General features: G+C 37.6%; 2 protein-coding genes across 2 annotated transcripts in view; both read right to left on the bottom strand.

Annotated features, from left to right (window-relative positions):
• Positions 1-5,619, bottom strand: part of LOC111868985 — a 9,707-nt gene extending 4,088 nt beyond the window's left edge. Inside the window, exons 1-3 of the mRNA XM_023860123.2 lie at positions 5,449-5,619; positions 4,253-4,553; positions 864-1,050 (exon numbers count right to left, since the gene is read on the bottom strand). Coding sequence (XP_023715891.1) covers positions 864-1,050; positions 4,253-4,553; positions 5,449-5,616 — 656 coding nt within the window. The 5' untranslated portion in view covers positions 5,617-5,619. The remainder of the gene's footprint in view (positions 1-863; positions 1,051-4,252; positions 4,554-5,448) is intronic.
• Positions 5,620-6,726: 1,107 nt separating this feature from the next.
• The window catches only part of LOC111869037 (guanine nucleotide exchange protein smcr8a-like), a 25,669-nt gene continuing 14,070 nt past the window's right edge, over positions 6,727-18,325 (bottom strand). Inside the window, exons 2-8 of the mRNA XM_023860223.2 lie at positions 17,072-17,295; positions 16,852-16,961; positions 16,332-16,501; positions 13,619-13,814; positions 10,125-10,232; positions 8,183-8,311; positions 6,727-7,044 (exon numbers count right to left, since the gene is read on the bottom strand). Coding sequence (XP_023715991.1) covers positions 6,727-7,044; positions 8,183-8,311; positions 10,125-10,232; positions 13,619-13,814; positions 16,332-16,501; positions 16,852-16,961; positions 17,072-17,162 — 1,122 coding nt within the window. The 5' untranslated portion in view covers positions 17,163-17,295. The remainder of the gene's footprint in view (positions 7,045-8,182; positions 8,312-10,124; positions 10,233-13,618; positions 13,815-16,331; positions 16,502-16,851; positions 16,962-17,071; positions 17,296-18,325) is intronic.

Raw genomic sequence — 18,325 nt, forward strand, 5'->3', positions numbered from 1 at the left:
TTTGGATTTTGAATGAAATAAAATTATAATAAACATAATACAATTAGGATAACAACTGATGTTCCTGATTTTGTTACAGATTGTAGGTAATAGCACTTTATTGTTGCATGTGACGGTTTATGTTCATGTATTCATGTTTTATTAATATTTATATATGGCTAACTGTTATGACATTGCACAATTGTTATGCAGTATGTAATTACGCTTACTCATGTTGACTTCTTCTATATCCATGTTCATGTATTCAGGTATTCATGTTTTTGTAAATATTTATATATGGCTACTGTTATGACATTGCACAAATGTGATGCAGTATGTAATTATGCTTACTCATGTTGACTACTTCTATATCCGTGGTGTTTTGAAACAACCATGTAAGGATTTATGGAATGCTGAATAAATATCAAATATCAAATATCAGTCCACACCATCATTCTGCTTCTCTCAGACCCATTTTAATATTATCATCCCATCTATTCCTAGGTTTTCCTAGTAGTATCTTTCTTTTGGGTTTTTTTACCAGAAGCTTGTATACACATCTCTTCTCTCCTATGCATGCTACATGGCCTGCACATCTCTTTCTCCTTCATTTAATATTCTAGTAACATTTTGCAAGGAGTACAAATGATGAAGTTCCTTATTGTGCTGTTTACTTCCACAGATGACAGCAGTCATTCAGAGTGTGAGAATTATGTTCAAAATAACTTGCAGGAAAACCAAAGAACCGGGTGAGAATCATTGGAACCTTTCATACGAAACAACTACTGGTATTAGAAACGGTCACTACTGGTAAAGTGGACTGTATGGTTTCTGAAGATGAAACCTAATATGGAATTTGATCACACTGAAGTTTGGCTACATACCTCAGAAGTTGGACTTCTTGTCCTGGCATCACTGGTATATAAGGTGACAGGACATTCATAATGCTTGCCACTTTGGGTTCAGAGCTGTCACTTCCCACTAGCACAACTGTTCGACCAATCAACACTGAGTAGAGCAAATGGTGGGCAACTTTTTCATATGTCTGGAAGAACTTCAATATCCCTGAACCTAGCAGAAGAAACCAGTACTTGAAATATATTAATTTAAACTATTTTCATATATTGATATTGGATACATGCATATTTCTCTTTCCACATATTATAATCCAAAGAAAGTAGTGTTCGATGAAAATGAGAGAGAAACTATCATTTTGTCAATGATATTACACACACATATGCATGCCAGTTTGATATATGCTTCTTTGAGATCACAGAAGGCATAGTTACCCTCAGTGTCTTACAAATAGTGTTAAGTTTGTGTATGTATGTCTGTTTGCACTCACAGCCAATGGAGAAGTTTGGAAAAATGAAACACCAAAAGAAGCACATAGCACAGCTGATATTTTCATTGTTGTTCTCCTGTAATGGCATACACAGCGAGTCCAGGTTCTGTTAGGACTGTGTTCATTAAAAATACAAGACATGAATTATTTTCAAAATTTCGCTCTTTTTATTCAAAATAGTCTCCTTCTGAATCAATATATAGCTGGAATTGATTGAAAAGTTTCTGAAACAGTCACTGTACTCCTTTTGTGGAATCACATTTAAAACTGCGGGACATTCCCATTGGATGCCATGGATGGTGTTGTGACGGTCTCCTTTCATCACCAACTTAACCTTTGGGAACAATCAGAAATCTGCTGGAGCCAAATCTGGCGAATATGGAGGATGATCAAGGACTGTGATCCCTTTTCTGGCAAAAAAAAAAATTGCGCATGATCTTCGATTTGTGGGGTGGGGCACTGTCGTGGAGGAGTGACCAGGAACCTTGCTCTCAATATTCTGGTCGAATTTCAAGAATTCTCGCCCACAAACGATTGAGGGCTCCAAGATAGTAATCAGAATTCACTGTCTGACCTTCTGGCAGAAATTCATTGAGAATGATTCCTTTGGAATCGAAGAAACAGTTAGCAGTGTCTTTACTCGACTCTTTTGCATGCACACTTTCTTTGGTTTCGGCTTCTTTGGGCTCAACCATGCTGCACTCTGCCACTTTGTGAGATGCTCATATTGAAAACACCATGTCTTGTCACCAGTAACAATCAGTTTTCTAAATTTTGTATCACTTTGGGCCGACTGTAACATGTCTTTGCAGTGTTCCACTCTGGCATGTTTTTCATCGCCTGACAGTGAGTGTGGTACAAACCACGCACAGACCTTCCATTTGTCCAAATCTTCAGTCAAAATTTGATGCACAGTACTCTTTGGTATTTCCAAAAGCTCCTGGATGAGTCTTGCAGAAACACATCTGTCTGATGCAAGGATTTCGGTCACTTTCTTCAAATTTTCTTCAGTGTGACTTGTTCTCGGCTTTGATGCATGTGGAGCATCTTCAATGTCCCCATTGCTGTCACGAAATACAGCATACCATCGAAAAATGTTTGAGCGACTCAAATATTCACTACCGTACACACTTTTCATCATTTCATATGCTACTCCAGCTGTGTTGCCTAACTTCAAACAAAATTTGATGCTGGCTCTCTGTTCAACTGCCATTTTCTGATGAGCATCAAAACAGTACTGTTACATTCAAGGTCAGAACACATGATGCAGCGATGCTTGCACTTTGAAATTATAGACAGCCACAGCTGAAACTTCAAGAATCTTAATGCCACAACTCGCCAACATATGGCATTGCATGGCAAAATTAAAAAGAAATGAGTCCTAACGGATCCTTGACACACCGTGTATTTCTGGCAATTTCACCTAAATTGTTTTAATATAAAGGAGACAGAGGATGAAAAAGTGAGAGGAATAATGATAAGGAACATAAACAAAAAGGATAGGAAAGAAATGCAAGAGAAAGGAGAGATGAAGAGAAAAGAAGGAAGGAGAGAGGGATACAAAAGTTTGTATAACAAATAGATGGTCTTCCTACTGAATCTTCAACGGACATTATACTGTTTCTCTACAAGAACTGAAGCATATATAATAGCAGTTTTACTATGATACGAACTTGGTATTTCTCCTCTGCAACCTGTGACCAAAATGCAACCTCTTTCATTGCTGCATAATCCTAACAATACTAGGTATTTTGAAAAAGGATGCCAACAGGGATAACAAGAAGAGATTGGAGGACATAGTTCAGCAGAATATGAGAGAGTCATATAGAAACAAAAAGGATGCCAGCTGCCGTGGATGGAAAGAGATAACAGTGGAAGACTGGTGATACAAATCATGGTTTAGACTATACAGTTAGTGATGAGAAGTGGCAGCATGGGTAAGAACACAATCATGAACTTTGTCATCAAATACCTGCCCCTATATATATCTTATGAGCCGGTCATGGTAACTGAGCATTCTAAGGCATGTACTGTCTTCGCTCGCTTGGAAACAGGGATTGTGGGTTTGAATCCCACTCAGGGTATGGATGTTTAGTCTGTGTGTGTGCGTTTTTCTATGTTTGTGTACAAGTAGAGGCCTTGCGATGAGCTGATCACCCGCCAAAGGAGTTCTACCGAATGTGTAAGATCTAGAAAAACCCAAGTGAACGGAGAAGTTCATGGAGGTAGGCCCACTGGGGCTGTAGTGCCAAGGGGGAAAAAAAATTATATATATATATATATCTTATACCTAAATGGAGCATGTCAAATGTCATGATTTAGTAGCAGCAATCCTGAATTTTTGAGGTTCCACATTTAATTCTTAGGCTGAGATAACCTGAGGTTCTTATATTTTTTTCTCTGTCCATCCAGGTAAATGTTGGAAAAGTATTTGAAAACACCACATGATTTCCCCTTTCCACATCCTTCTAAATTCACATCATGGTCCTCTGTGCTATGGCAATATCATCTGCTCAGATAGGTGGGTACCAACATTTCTCAGACTCCATCTTCAGCTTTAAAGCCTAAATATGGAGGTGATATGTTCCTCTCGTACACTGGTACCCATCTACCACTCTACAAGCCTCTGTCATAACCATGAAGACCACAAAATGAACCTACACTTCTCTGAAAACCACAAAAACTTCTGATATCATCATTCATAAAAATCCTCCAATTTGACACTACATAACCTATGCATTTGAGAAAAAACAGTTAAATAACTATTAAACTAGCAATCAATTCCAAAAATTCTTCTTGGTACAGTAATTTACATCCAACTTTCAGTACTTGTACTTTCTGAGAGAAAGAGAACAGGTCTTAAACTATACAGAACAATATGTGACATTATTGGATTTATGTGAATGTTGGAAAATGTGTACAACTAACCTGATTTCTGACAGTTCCACAGGCAGTGAGACTTCTTGTCTACTGCCTGCTCTGGATAGGTAGCACTCCAGTTGTCATCATTCAAGCTGCTTGCCTCGGAGATATCCAAGAAGCTATCATTGCTTGAATTTTCATTACTACTAATATCCAGATCATTCAAATCAAGATCTGGCAACACTTCCTCTGCCTTGTTCACCTCATTGTCAACATCATCTTCTGATATTCTCACTCCAGCTAGTATTTCACTGAGTGATTCAGGCACTGAATGGTAACTGCTAGCCACCTCGTTGCCACCTGACATCTGTAGACAGCGGTGATCACTATAGATCAGGCATTATTTACAGATGCTGAAATTAACCATGGTATTCCTCCGGTATTATTTTATTTTCCTACTTCCTTCACATATAGTGACTGTGTGGGGAAGCAGTGGTAAAATCACAGAGAAGTAACTTTATAAATTGTAGTCTTCCACGTTATGACACTGTAGTCTCAAAATGACTGGCAACATTTTGCAGGAACCTGCTGTCTCCATCTTCAGACACACTTCTATCCTTAGGATGGAGGCTGAAGGTTCCTCAAAATATTGCTAATCACATATAACACTACATGTTGTCACTATCCAAAGGATTAATGCCTTTAATTTTCACCCTTATGAATACTCTAAATCTCAGAAAATGAATATTTACTGCACAGAAAAAGGGCTGTCAGATATGAGGTAAAGTTAAGAGCAGTCTCTGTTATTAATTAAGCATCATACCATTAAGACATTTGGGGCAGTCAGGATATAGCTCCATTCATTCTTAACCTTGATACTAGATGGAGGTCAAAAACTAAGTTTAAAAAGTGTATAATTCATAAATGAAACAACATACAATGATGCTGCATGTATGATACAGAATCGTGATTAATCTATCTGGAAGTTCTGTTTCGGACACAAACCAGGTATCTTCTGTGTATGAGGCAGAAGTGTTCAATGTAAAGCCATTCAGAAATAAATTAGTATACACACAAGAGCAAAATGCTGGACTTCTGTGAAATTGGGGATGTTTTGGAACCAGCATAGATTTTCTTTTTGAATCCAAAAGGTGTTATTTCCTCAGAAATTATCTCCTTCTATATTATGGGTGTAAGTGTGCAAGAGGAAAGTAAAACAGACCACTTGCAAATATTAGTTACCATGACACATATGTACTCACAATGCCAGCTTCCAGAACGATCACATTATCCTGAATATTATGACTACTGATGGTGTATCCATGCTGGGATGGTGTTTTACTGACTGACAGGTCAGGAAGATGAGCCAGTTTGTTTAGTAATTCAAGGTACTCTGAATCACTGAGTGCTTCTTCCACATCGTCACTCATAACAACCTGCAATTCAGTGAATGTCACCTTATGGCTATAGCACTGTGAGACCCTCATGACCAAGGCTAGCTTATTCTCCTAAATTATATAAGAGGCCATTTGGAAATCCTAAGTGTAGATGGAAAGTTAATATTAAAATAGATTTTAAAGAAGTAAGGTTGAATGTGCAAACCAAATTCAATTGACTCAGAATATGGACCAGTGGCTGGCTGTTTTGAACACAGTAAAACATATTCAGGTTCAATGAAAAGTTGTGAACACCTTGAAAGCTAAAAGAATATTAGATTTATTAGGGCCAAACTTAATGGAGATGGTGAGTCAGATAATTATTAATTCAGTTAATAACAGCATCAACTGCCAAGAATATGTTGTGCCTGCGAGTGTGTTTTTAAAGGTGTGTCAATATTGAAAGTCATTTGTGCCTGCATGCTTCTGTGGTCTAGTGGTCAGAGTTCCTGGCTACAGATCCAGAGGTCTGGGTTCGATTCCGGACACTACCTGATTTTCTGAGAAGCAGTGGGTCTGGAATGGGGTCTACTCGGCCTCGTGATGATAACTGAGGAGCTACGTCAAGGAAATAGCGGATCCAGGCTAGAAAACCAAAATTAAAGGCCATGGGGATTCATTGTGCTGACCATGTGACACCTTCTATCTGCTAAAGTTGGCACTAACTTCGCCAACAAGAAGCGGTCGCTCAGTCAGTATAGTTAGCTTGCGGACTAAAACCACAGAGTTTGTTTTTATGTGATGACAAAACAGAAACAGAATTATATCCACATGGTTAGTGATAAAGTACAAGTATGTTAAGGCAACAGAAAGTTAAACATGTGATTATTAAGAAAGTGGGTATTGTAAAAGCAACTAAAAAAGAAATAGAAAAGAATAAATATGGTTGGAATGGTGTGGTCATTCATAAAAATAGGGGATAGGGATAATGATAGAAAGTGTAAAGCAAATTTGGATATCACACAATAAAACTGCAGAAGTACTACACATAGAGGAGAAGATTCTGGAGGACTATGTAAGGTTGACAAACAAAAAAAAATTAATGTGGAAGGTGTAATTCAAAATGCAGGAACACACATGACTTTGAAGGGTGTTTGGTATTATTCAAATGCAGCTTTTCATTAATTTTACCAAGACAATGTACACCATACAAACCTGGTCATCGTCAACGGAAATTGTTTTGCAGTATTGCTTCAGCCGGCATTCACTATGGCAGCGCAGCAGAACAACCAGATTCCACAAGGCAGCAGAAAGACCCCATGGACTGAGGGCCAAAACCCCTCTCAAGGATTCTCCACTACTCCCAATCGCTTTATGATGAGAACCAGGACAGAGTGCAGATAGGATCATGTCTGCTTTGTCAGCTTGTGCAAATCCGCACTTCCAGCATCCAAGTATCATATCACTCACTCCAGCATCTACCTACAGAGTATATCATGAATATCTCACAGTTAAATAAAAGATTAACTTAAATATTCCTATAGGCTATAAATTTGCAACCTACAAAATTCACGGCATGAATGAACAATCTGATATTATCTTTTTTGTGCTACTGTAGTTTCTTATCTAATTAGAAATATGTCTTTTTTTCTCCACCATGTGAAGCAATGATGTAAATTCTTCAGGCTAAAATAATTTAAAGTTTAATCCATAATGATTTAGAAATGAAACTCTTTGCAATAAAACCAGTCAGTTAACTATCAGAAAGCATTAAAACAGTAACTGAAAATATTTCTGGTTCAGAGATGAAATTAGTCTTCTAAATAAAAGAAGAACATTATATTAATTTTACGTTTACAGTAGTGTTAAATGATGACAAAGATCGTGGATTGAGCTGGACCATATGCAAAAACATAAAATTATACTACTAGACATTTTTTAAATTTTCTCTTCAATTTCTGACATTGTAAATATAACTATGGCATTTCTCCATTCATAATTTTTATTTCAGAACTAGATAAAAGGCATATCATTTCATTTTATCTAATTTCAATCTCGATTATAAGCAGTTTTTCAAACTCATAGGATCTTACAAATATAAAATCTAAAAACCCAATGTTAACATATATACAAAATATTTCTTCAATAAGGAAAGAAAAGGTGATGTTACTATGACTGAACTAATTTGTTCAAGTATTCTGCATTCCAGACCTTCTCATTTTAATATACAATAGGAATGAAGGTCGAGATGACGGTACCCTTCTCATGATATATAATGAAATATTTTAACTAGGTCAGCATTTAACACATATGTGTTCAAATAAGATATAAGGCATACAAGAATACACCGTCTACACAACACTCTGTATCTTAAAACAAAGAAGACCCTACTGTATCAACATTTGTATTTATTAAAGGTTAAATAAAAAGCTTTAAAAATACAAATGTTGATACAGCAGTGTCTCATTTGTTGTAAAATACAGAGTGTTGTTGTGTAGGCGGTATATTCTTGTATGCTTTATATCTTATTTGAGACACACAACAGGATGCAAACTATTAACATATGTGTTAAACTAGCAGAAGACTTCAACTATTTTGTTAGCTACTGTAGAATATTTACTTTCAGTAATGGTCCTAGGGCATGTAACATGTGTTCATAGTCTGTAGACTGCTGGACCAACTGATCCATGTTTGTCTGTTCCAAAATTTTCTTCCCTTCATCTGACAATACATATCCATCCTCTTCTCTCTACAATAGATAATAAAAATTTAAATGATTAAATTATGTACCACAGAACTTATCAAAGCCACCAAAGATGAAGATGCTGGGAAAGCTACACAGGTGCTACTAATTTCCTAATAATGGTTTGTAGATAAAACAGATACTAGTGGACCAGCAACAGCTGTAATTGGATTTTTTAAGGAGTGCTGAAAGAAAAATCAGGATTGAGAGAATATAAACTGAAAAAGAAATTGTGGGGTTCTCTATATGTGTAGTCTTGTCATTACTCCTATGACAACCCACTTCTTCGGAACAGTTTGTTGGCCCTGAAAAGGACCGTGGCTGATGAGATGTTTGACCGGTGAGGTAGCACGGCGCGCGCCGGTAAGGAGAAAGGCTAGTTACGGTGAATGGCTGGTGAAAGGCTAGTGAAAGGCGAGTCGTTAAGCGCAGTCGTAGGAGCCATGAGGTAGTGGCTACGCCAGATGCCCAGTGCGTCGGACAGTAACACGACCACCGGTGAGTCCAGGCACGGTGCCCCAGTGAGTCGGGTGTGAGAGCGCCGGAGGGCCGAGGCAGTCGTGCCTGGCGCAGCCTGCCGATGTCTCCGAAGACCGAGCGCTGGCGACGAAGCCTGCTGGCAGAAGTTGCTTGCTGTGTTGCTTGATCGTAGACTGCAGTCGGACTGAATAACTCGGCGTTGGAGTCGCTCCTTTTTATACACTGGTCGGTGGGGCAGAGCCAAACTCAAAAGTGAGGAGGAAGAATTGATTGGCTAGCGCGCGTAATGACGTAGATGCGTGCTAGCAGCGATCCCAGTATAAATATGAACGTTTGAAGCAATCTGGTTGGTTAGCGCGCGTGATGGTGAAAAAGTGATGTGAAGAGCGAGTGTTGCAGAAATGCGTGATAATGTGGGATGTTCCCACAAAATAATTTAAAGATACTTGCCTTGCAAGATTAGGTAATAAATAACAGAACAATATGGTATGAGAATATTTTAATAATTAATAAAGACAGAATCATAAAAAGATCATGAAACTACATGATAAATGCCCAAGATGAAGCCTAAAGTACAGATTGGAACAACAGGTTAGGAAACATGCCATGCAAAACGAAGGTAGAGTGTGAGGAGAAATTGAGGAAGGGGAGTTTAAGGAAGACACAGATATATAGAAGCCTGGTTGCTACAAAAACCACATAGAAGTAGAAGTATTAAAGGACAAGGATGATGATGATGATGATGATGATGATGGTGTAGGGGTGCTAGGAGGAGAAGGAGCAGGAGGGATGCATGGAATAAAAATTGTAACTATTTCTGATGTTTACCTAGAGCACAGAACAGAATGCCTCATAAGAGGTTACATTTTTCATCTTGGCATTTCAACGTCTATTTGTGATTCAGTATTACCTTGAACAGCTTTTAATGGAAGCTGAATGAATTCTTATTACGAGAAGCTAAAATTATGCTATTAGATCATTCTTGTCAAAGAGGACTTCACTTTGAAAAATTTAAACAAAACTGTATTTTTTAAATATGCTAGGATGATTTATAAACATTACTCGCAAGCTGTTTATTCTGTAGTTCTGTAATCACATATAAATAATGAGTAAAAATATATAAAATGTAAAATATGATACCACAGACCAAGAATAGATGTTAAGTGTCTCCTTACTGAAGAGATAACCTCATCGGTTACAGTTCACCTTCATAGTATTCATGTTACTAACTGGTAAAGAGTGCAGGATTAATTTTCCTAGAGGACAGAACAATGGAATTTAATTTGGACCATCTCCCTTCCAACGGTTTTATTTTTTATTTTTAATAGTATTCATTTACCTTCTTCCAATAAAAATATTCATTTTGTGCTTCCTTTATAGAATGAAGAACTGCTAAAATTTCCTCCCTGAACCACAGCCTGTTATCATGTTTTACAACCTGTGTCACCTGCAAAGAGCATAATAGATGTTAATCATTTCAAATGATAAAACAATTCTGTCCAGTGTGACTGTTGAAGCTTTTTCTACTTCACTTCTTAGCACAGCATGCTATGAACAAACACAGGATGACAACAAGAACTACCTTCCCAAAAAAGACAGGTGGTACAAGTTCGGCCCCGTCAAGAAAAACGAAAGGACAAGGGACACGAACCTATTCGGTTAAAGAATTTTAACTTAAATAACAAAAAGTTTTTTAAAAAAAATTTAATGCATCAAGGACAGCTGCTGTAGTTGTAAGAAATTTGGGTTTTGTATAAAGTGTATATCACAAATATTGTATATTTATGTATTTTAAAAATCAAAACACCCAATGTAATAGTAGTTTCTAAAAGCACTGATGTTCCCTCCGATGATGGTCTATAGGGACCGAAACATGTTAGGGTGCTAAGAAGTGAAGTAGAAAAAGCTTCAACAGTCACACTGGATGGAATTGTTTTATTATTTGTAATACTGTTAGTGTGACGGACCAGAACGAAACAAATCAGATTTTAATCAACATCAACTGACTACAAAGAAATCTGTGAATGGTAGGTGCGTTTGAGTGTACTTTCAATTACACTTGCATGTTAAGTTATCCTACAACATAATGTATAATTCTGCTTATTCAAATTTCTAAAATATAACTCAGTTTGATTATCATATATATTTCTGAAACTTAAGAGATTTGTAGTTATCAGGGTGTTGTATATGAAGATTACTATATTTTCTGATGCGATGTCATATGATTTGGCATTTACAAATTTTTCCACAATGAATGGCTTTTCCTGTGCACCTTATGGCAGGTTCCTCAGTAATGCAGGTAAATATCTACCAGACTACACAGCATTACATCCTTGAAAACAGCAGTCTTTCCAAATCTTGTTTATCAGAGGAATATTTTTAAATGGGTTCTATCTTCTTGGATATAATCAGGTGTAGTGTGTTGAAAGTCAACTGATGTTGTGGAGGAACATGTCATCGCCATCTTCAGGGTTGAAGAGTAACCAAACATGAAACCAGCAAGAAGCAGGCACTGAACATGTTCCTCTGAAATATTGGTTGACTTTCAATGGAAGATAAAGCATTATACCCCAGAAGACAGACCTCTTTATAATCACTGCTATGAGAACTTCAAATCCTACATGAATATTTTTAGTTCAATGTCTTTGTATGTAGATGAATGTATACAGATGGAATTCTTCTGATCATTTCACAAATAAAGTTACTGAATAAATGATCATTAGGAAAACCAAGGGCTTGGCAAAGAGAGAAGACATACAAAACAGTTGAGGCGAAGGGTTGGCATGAGAATAAGAAAAGTATTTGTGGAGGAAAAAGAAGAATGGAGAATAACATCCACATAATCATTTACACACAGTATGACAGTATGCTTCCTAATATCACACATTTGTTTTGATGTTATTTTTATAGCACATAACTTCTGAACTTGGCAGGAAAGTTTCATTAATTTTATTCTGCATGGTACTGCTGCAAAAACAGCAAGCATTAGCAGAAACAAGCATCCTCAACTATGGCAGTCATTCTCTTCAAATGATGTTGTACTGAGACTGGAAAACAATGCCAATAATTTAGAATATATCAAGCTAAAATAATATAAGAGCGATCTAAGGCGTGCACTGTCTTCGCTCGCTCAGAAGCTGGGATTGTGGGTTCGAATCCCACTCAGGGCATGGATGTCTAGTTTGTGTGTGTGCGTTTTTCTGTGTTTGTGTACAGGTAGAGGCCTTGCAACGAGCCGCCCAAGGAGTCCTACCGTATGTCTAAGATCGAGAAAAACCGAAGTGAACAGAGACGTTCATGGAGGTAGGCCTAGGCTCACTGGGGCTGTAGTGCCAAGGGGGAAAAAAATAAATATAAAGAATGAAATTAAAATAACTTAAACAAGAAATCTAAACATAAGTTTCATGACTACTTTGGTAAGGGCCCTCCTGCACTGCAGGAACAGCAGTTGCACAAAATAACAGAACATTTAACCCCTGAATCAAAAGTACATATAAATTCTGGAAATGGCTGATAAATGTATTTTTTTTTCTTCTGAAAATGAAACTCAAAACTTTCAACTGATAAATATTGCCAGCTGAAAACTATGGAAGAATCTTATCTTTTAAAAAACTGCCATTTCAAATTTTCATGGTTCAGCACCATTCCCAGACAATATAAAAAATAAATGTTCATAATTTAATATTTTAACGGTTTTATTTAATATCTTATGCACTGTATGATATTAAAGTGTGAATCAATGCTATTGATTGTTGCATTATAGGTGTAACATTTGATAAACTATAAGCAAAATAACTGTTTTTCAAGTAACAAAACTTTCTGCACTTCTGAAATAGTCTTACACATATAAATCATCATTTACTATATCTAGAGTTAAAAGTCATATACAACACATATAGTATTATATTTACCAAACTACAAGACAATGTTCCTTATGAAAATTACTGGGATGTGATGCCATGTAGTCTAGTAGAAATTCATCAATGTTTCAGAGGAAGCTGCAGCCCCTTTCTTTAAGGTAGAAGAGTAATTCTTCTACAAAGACAAAACAACTCCATCCAGTGTGACTATTTAAATTTTACTACTTGAAAACTTAGCACCCTTACATGTTTCGATCCTTACGGATCATCTTCGGAGGGAACATCAATACTTATTTGGAAACTACTATCACAATAGGTGTTCTGGGTGCTAAATTACATACACACAATGCCTGGAATACACAATATACATAAGATCAAATTTTTCGCAATCACAGCAACTTTCCTGGTTAAAGTTTTTAAAACTTTATAAATTTATAAACCAAGTAGGTTTGTGTGATGATAGGAGAAGTGACCCAAACCTATTTGGTTTATAAATTTTAACTTAAACAACAAAGTTTTACAAACTTTAAAAACTTTAACCAGGAAAGCTGCTGTGATTGTGAAAAATTGGATCTTATGTATATTGTGTATTCCAGGTAGTGCGAGTATGTAATTTAGCACTCAGAACACCTATTGTGATAGTAGTTTCCAAATAAGTATTGATGTTCCCTCTGAAGATGATCCGTAAGGATCGAAACATGTAAGGGTGCTAAGTTTTCAAATAGTAAAGCTTAAATAGTCACACTGGATGGAGTTGTTTTGTCTTTGTAATTGTTAGTGTGACGGACCAGAATGAAACAAAAAAAAAAGTAACTCTTCTATTACATGGCATAAAAACTCAGAAGAAATATTTAGTCATGAAACTCTTATTTCTCACAATGATTTTTAATTTAATTTTTATCCAAAAATAAGCAACTGTCTTATAACTGAAGTATTCTCATATTCAAATACATATGATTTTAGCAGCACTTGCCTGCAAGAACTGTTTTCTGAGCTTTGGAAACATATGTGATAACTTATGCTGGTCAGCAGTGACATACGCGAGACAGAGGGGTCTCACAAATCCTCTGGCCACTGGGTCATGAAGAGTCAAATAATGCACATATGCGTGGAGACCAGACATTACAGACATCTGAAGCACCTGAGCATCTTCACAGAACACAGACTGGCTGTGGTAATAAAAAACAAGTACTCATTAGTGATGCAATGTATTCGTAGCTTAAGGTTTTAGAGGCCTGTAATTAATGGTTTCATGGTTCATGCACAACCTGAGTTTGGTTCACTCATTGGCACGAAGACACCAAACTGTTAAAGTTATGCCTAGAACTGTTACTTACTTACTTACTCATGGAGCTAAGCCCTTCTAGAGGAGCCGCCAATTCTGCAGCTACTCAAGAATTTCCCAGCATTTTATGGAACCCGAAAGTTGAGTACTGCGTTCACAAGAGCCCTCCACTGGTCCCTATCCTGAGCCAGATCAATCCAATCCATATCATCCCATCCTATATCTCTAAGATCCATTTTAATATTGTCCACCCACCTATGCCTTGGTATTCCCAATGGTCTCTTTCCTTCTGGCTTTCCCACCAATATCCTATATGCATTCCTTGTCTCCCCTATTTGTGCTACATGCCCTGCCCACCTCATCCTCCTTCACTTGATCATTCTAATTAATACTTGGAGAAGAGTACAAGTTAGGAAGCTCATCATTATGCAATTTTCTCCAACTTCCTGTCACTTCATCCCTCTTTGGTTCAAATATTCTCCTCAAACACCCTCAGTCTATGTTCTTTCCTTAATGTCAGACTGTTACCTCATAAAAAATCAAAACATATTATGTTGTATGCCCATTCAATTCAAACTAAGACTAACCTAAATTTTAGTGGTGACAGTTCCTAAACATGAGGCATGATGGTTATTAGTCAACTGAGTTACCAGAGCCTGTTTGTGAAATAGGATATACTATGTAAAGTTGAGAGTAACATTAAGGAAAGACTGACTTTATGAGCTGTACCCTGCTCTTTAAACACCACAGCTTGAGCATTCTCCATACAACAGTGAAAAGCAATCTACTAAACATTTATTATTCCTCTTCCTTTACTTTACCTTTTGTGCCTTATTTGATTAGACTGTCTGCTTTTCAGACTTTATAGCAATAACTGTCATTTTCGTTTTTGTTAACAACATAACAATAACATTGTAATGTGTAGTGCCATTGCTATGGAATGATCGCAAGAAGGAACACACATTTCTAAGCAATGGGTCCGTAAACATGTTCCCACAGAAATGAAGAACTGCTCAACAAGACGGGAACGGTGTTTTCTGTTGGGTCCGTCCCAAGGTTATATAGTGAGGACCCCAGGTCAGCTGAGTGCAGTTTAGTTGAGTGAAGTGAAGAAGTTGGTTGGTGACTGAGTTCAGTTCAGGGTTGGCAGTTGAGTCGAGCTCTGCAAGGGAGGCCGAGAAGAGATAGTACTATAGTTGACAGTTGACAGTTGACAAGAGTTCAGTTGCAGTATATCCGCTGGACAGTAACGACATGAGTGCAGGAATCTGAAGAACCTCCACTCTTAGAAGCCGTTGCTAGGGAACAGCTGGTGAAGACAACAAGCTGGAAAAGGCTTAGTGGGTGCTGCTGTGATTTGTGAATTGTGGAGATTAGCAAGAGACCTGTAATAACTTGTAGTTCTGAGAGGTGTGTATAAGTGGTCAATAAATCCAATCACCAATCCAAACCCCATCTAGTCACACCCTTAAATTGTGACAATACATTATTAAGACTATGATGAGCGTATTGATAATGGCAACAATTACAACAACAAAATGGACTCACACACATGCACACACATAAATACATACGCGCATCACAATATGCCATACATTAGCTTAAATAATTAATTTAGAAACATTTAACAACAGCAGCAACAACAACATAAGCACCATAAAACTTAAATTCAGAACTGAAACATTTACAATAATAGTATTATAAGTCGCTAAGCTGGGAGATTCAGCCTGAAGACACTGCCACACAAGCTGAGCACCTGGTGATGAGGGAGGCAGGTCACATGCCAGCATGCACACACCTCTCATTCATCAAAATTTCCAGACCTTCCCACTCTCCTTGATATTTTAATAAATGCCAAACACATGGTCACCTCATGCGTACAATAGACTTTTCTAGAAATAACTGGTATAAGGCAAAGACAAAAAGTCAAGTCTCACTGCGAGCCAGAAGCAGAGATGTGCAATGGTGACAGTAAAAGTGTGTATGGTGAGACGAGAAGTTAGTTCAGTGCTGACAGTACAAGATGCAAGTTAATGTAAGACAATGATACAGTGAAATAGTGGTGGGCTAGACAAGCTGATATCAAGATCATAAGTGGTTACTAGTAATGAGTCAATAACTGTTCCCCAAAGATCATAAATGTTACAGTATTATAAATAATTTATTTTGTTAGCTAGAAACCTAACAGATAGAGGGAAATACATTTTCCTCTTATGGTTCAATATTTGTCTCAGTGATGTTACTCATATTTAACTCACTTCAGATACATTCACTTGTCACTTGGAGTATGACAGTATATCTAGTGGGTAACTCGAGAAATCTTATTTCAGAAAATTAAATTTTTTGACAGCATTTAATTTCACATATACTGGTACTGTACATTTTATGGCTCTCAACTTACCTTGGGTTGGCTTGATAGTCAACAGACATAATTCTCATGATAAAATTATTGATCTCAATGCCTGTGACCTCTTCAGCACGTAGGGGGATGGTTAACAGTGGAACAGGGCCCATTACTTCAGAGAACTCTGCAAAAATTATGAAGTCCTGCTGAGTGCAAGGGCACGGCTCCTGAAACAGTCGTCAAATTCGATGACTAATCCATAAAAAAATTTTAAAGGATTCACGATGTTCAAACTTGTTTCCATTATAATGTAATAACATTGTGTTGTGGAGGGTTGGCTTACTAGTGTTTCACAAATCAAAATGCGGAACTCCACAATGCATTATGGCCCACAATTGCAAATGTCAGCACCAAGCTGCTCTTTCTTCACTTAACTTTGAAGACAGTGACAGTCACGTGCTCCAGGTTCACCCAAGAACGGAAACATGATCATCTACAGTGCTTTATAAAGCACAAAGTCTTCCCTCAACCCATCAGAAAGGATGTACATTCACTGAATCATATGAAGATTCTATACCTGTGCTCCCATGTTAGTCAAGGTTTCTGTGGCAGCAGGTACTGATTTGTCATCATATGAAGATGGAGAGCATTCTTTGGAAAGTGCTTTGAATCCAAACACTGCAGCATCTGCAAATATTGCAGCCATATCACAGCCAGTTTAGTTCAGCAACTAAAACACAGAAACCAATATGCATCAGTAATTAGACAAATTATGGTAACATCTAACATTTAATTACCTTTCTGTGATAGAAACGTGTACTGAAACGGTTTCTTCAATGCAAGTAATCTGTTTTTTATTAAATAACAGAGCAACATATCTTGCTCCATGTAATCAATAATAAGCAGTTCTTAAAGCAGGAGGAACATATGGAACATAGAGTAACCACTGTGCTTTGAAGGATAAAATGATGTTTCAGAATACTCCCTGATATATAATTTTACATATGATAATGGCTGATTCCTGAAAGAGAAGATACAATTGGTTTATAATTATATCAAGGTCATACAGCCGTAAAAGCAAACAATACTTATAACATGAAGAACTTATCGTTAAAATAAACACAAAGGTAAATAAAGTTAAAGCTGTCCTTGTGCTTAACGAATGTAGCATAACGCCATGAAGGCATATGGAGGAGTGGATTTTTAGATCCACATTTTCTTGGCCTTGGTACTAGCTGGAGGTGAGTTGCCAGCTTCACGCCTCGTCTGCTTAAAGTGCCCTGGTACCCACTCGATAGGACATTGGGTGGACCCTACAGCCGGTCTGGACGACGAGGAGAAAATTGACTTTAAAGGGATTCGAACTCCGAACCCTCCGTCGTCCAGCCCGTAGCAAGTCGCTATACCGACTGCGCTGTCCCGGTTCCTATTAAAATACATGCATCTGGTTATATTACTAGTGCTATGCAAATGACTGTATACTACAATGTTAAAATCACATGCCTCAGAAGTTGTAAAGCTACTCTGTACTCACACTGTACTTTACGTATATTACAAAACTAAGATTAACGGCCGTGGAGATTCGTTGCGCTGACCACGCGACACCCTCTTTCCGCAAAAGTTGGCACTAACTTCGCCGACAAGCGGCGGTCGTTCGGTCGGTATAGTTCGCTTGCTGACAAAAATCACGGAGTTGGTGTTTTTGTTTGTCTTGTATTATATTATACATATAATATACATGAAGTGTGCATGTCGGCTCACGCGTGAACGAATGAACATAACTTTTCACGTGCCTTGACCCTCAGGCTTCTGGAGTGAGATAATGGAAACTTAAAAGAAGGTAAAGCTATCCCTGTAACAGGCCGTGGAGTCCAATAGGGTTGTGAGATGTTGAAGCTCCCACACTTTCTGGACAATCGGCTCGCAGATGGCGGTGAGGTTGTCAGCCTTATGCGCCGGCCGCCCTTTATCCCCAGGAAGATTCCTGGTACTCATTTCTGTTAGAGGCTGAGTCGACTCCCGGGCCCTAGTACGGTTGCCAAGATAAGGTC

The sequence above is a fragment of the Cryptotermes secundus genome, unplaced genomic scaffold (assembly GCF_002891405.2).
Source record: "Cryptotermes secundus unplaced genomic scaffold, Csec_1.0 scaffold70, whole genome shotgun sequence".
Classification (NCBI taxonomy): Eukaryota; Metazoa; Arthropoda; class Insecta; order Blattodea; family Kalotermitidae; genus Cryptotermes; species Cryptotermes secundus.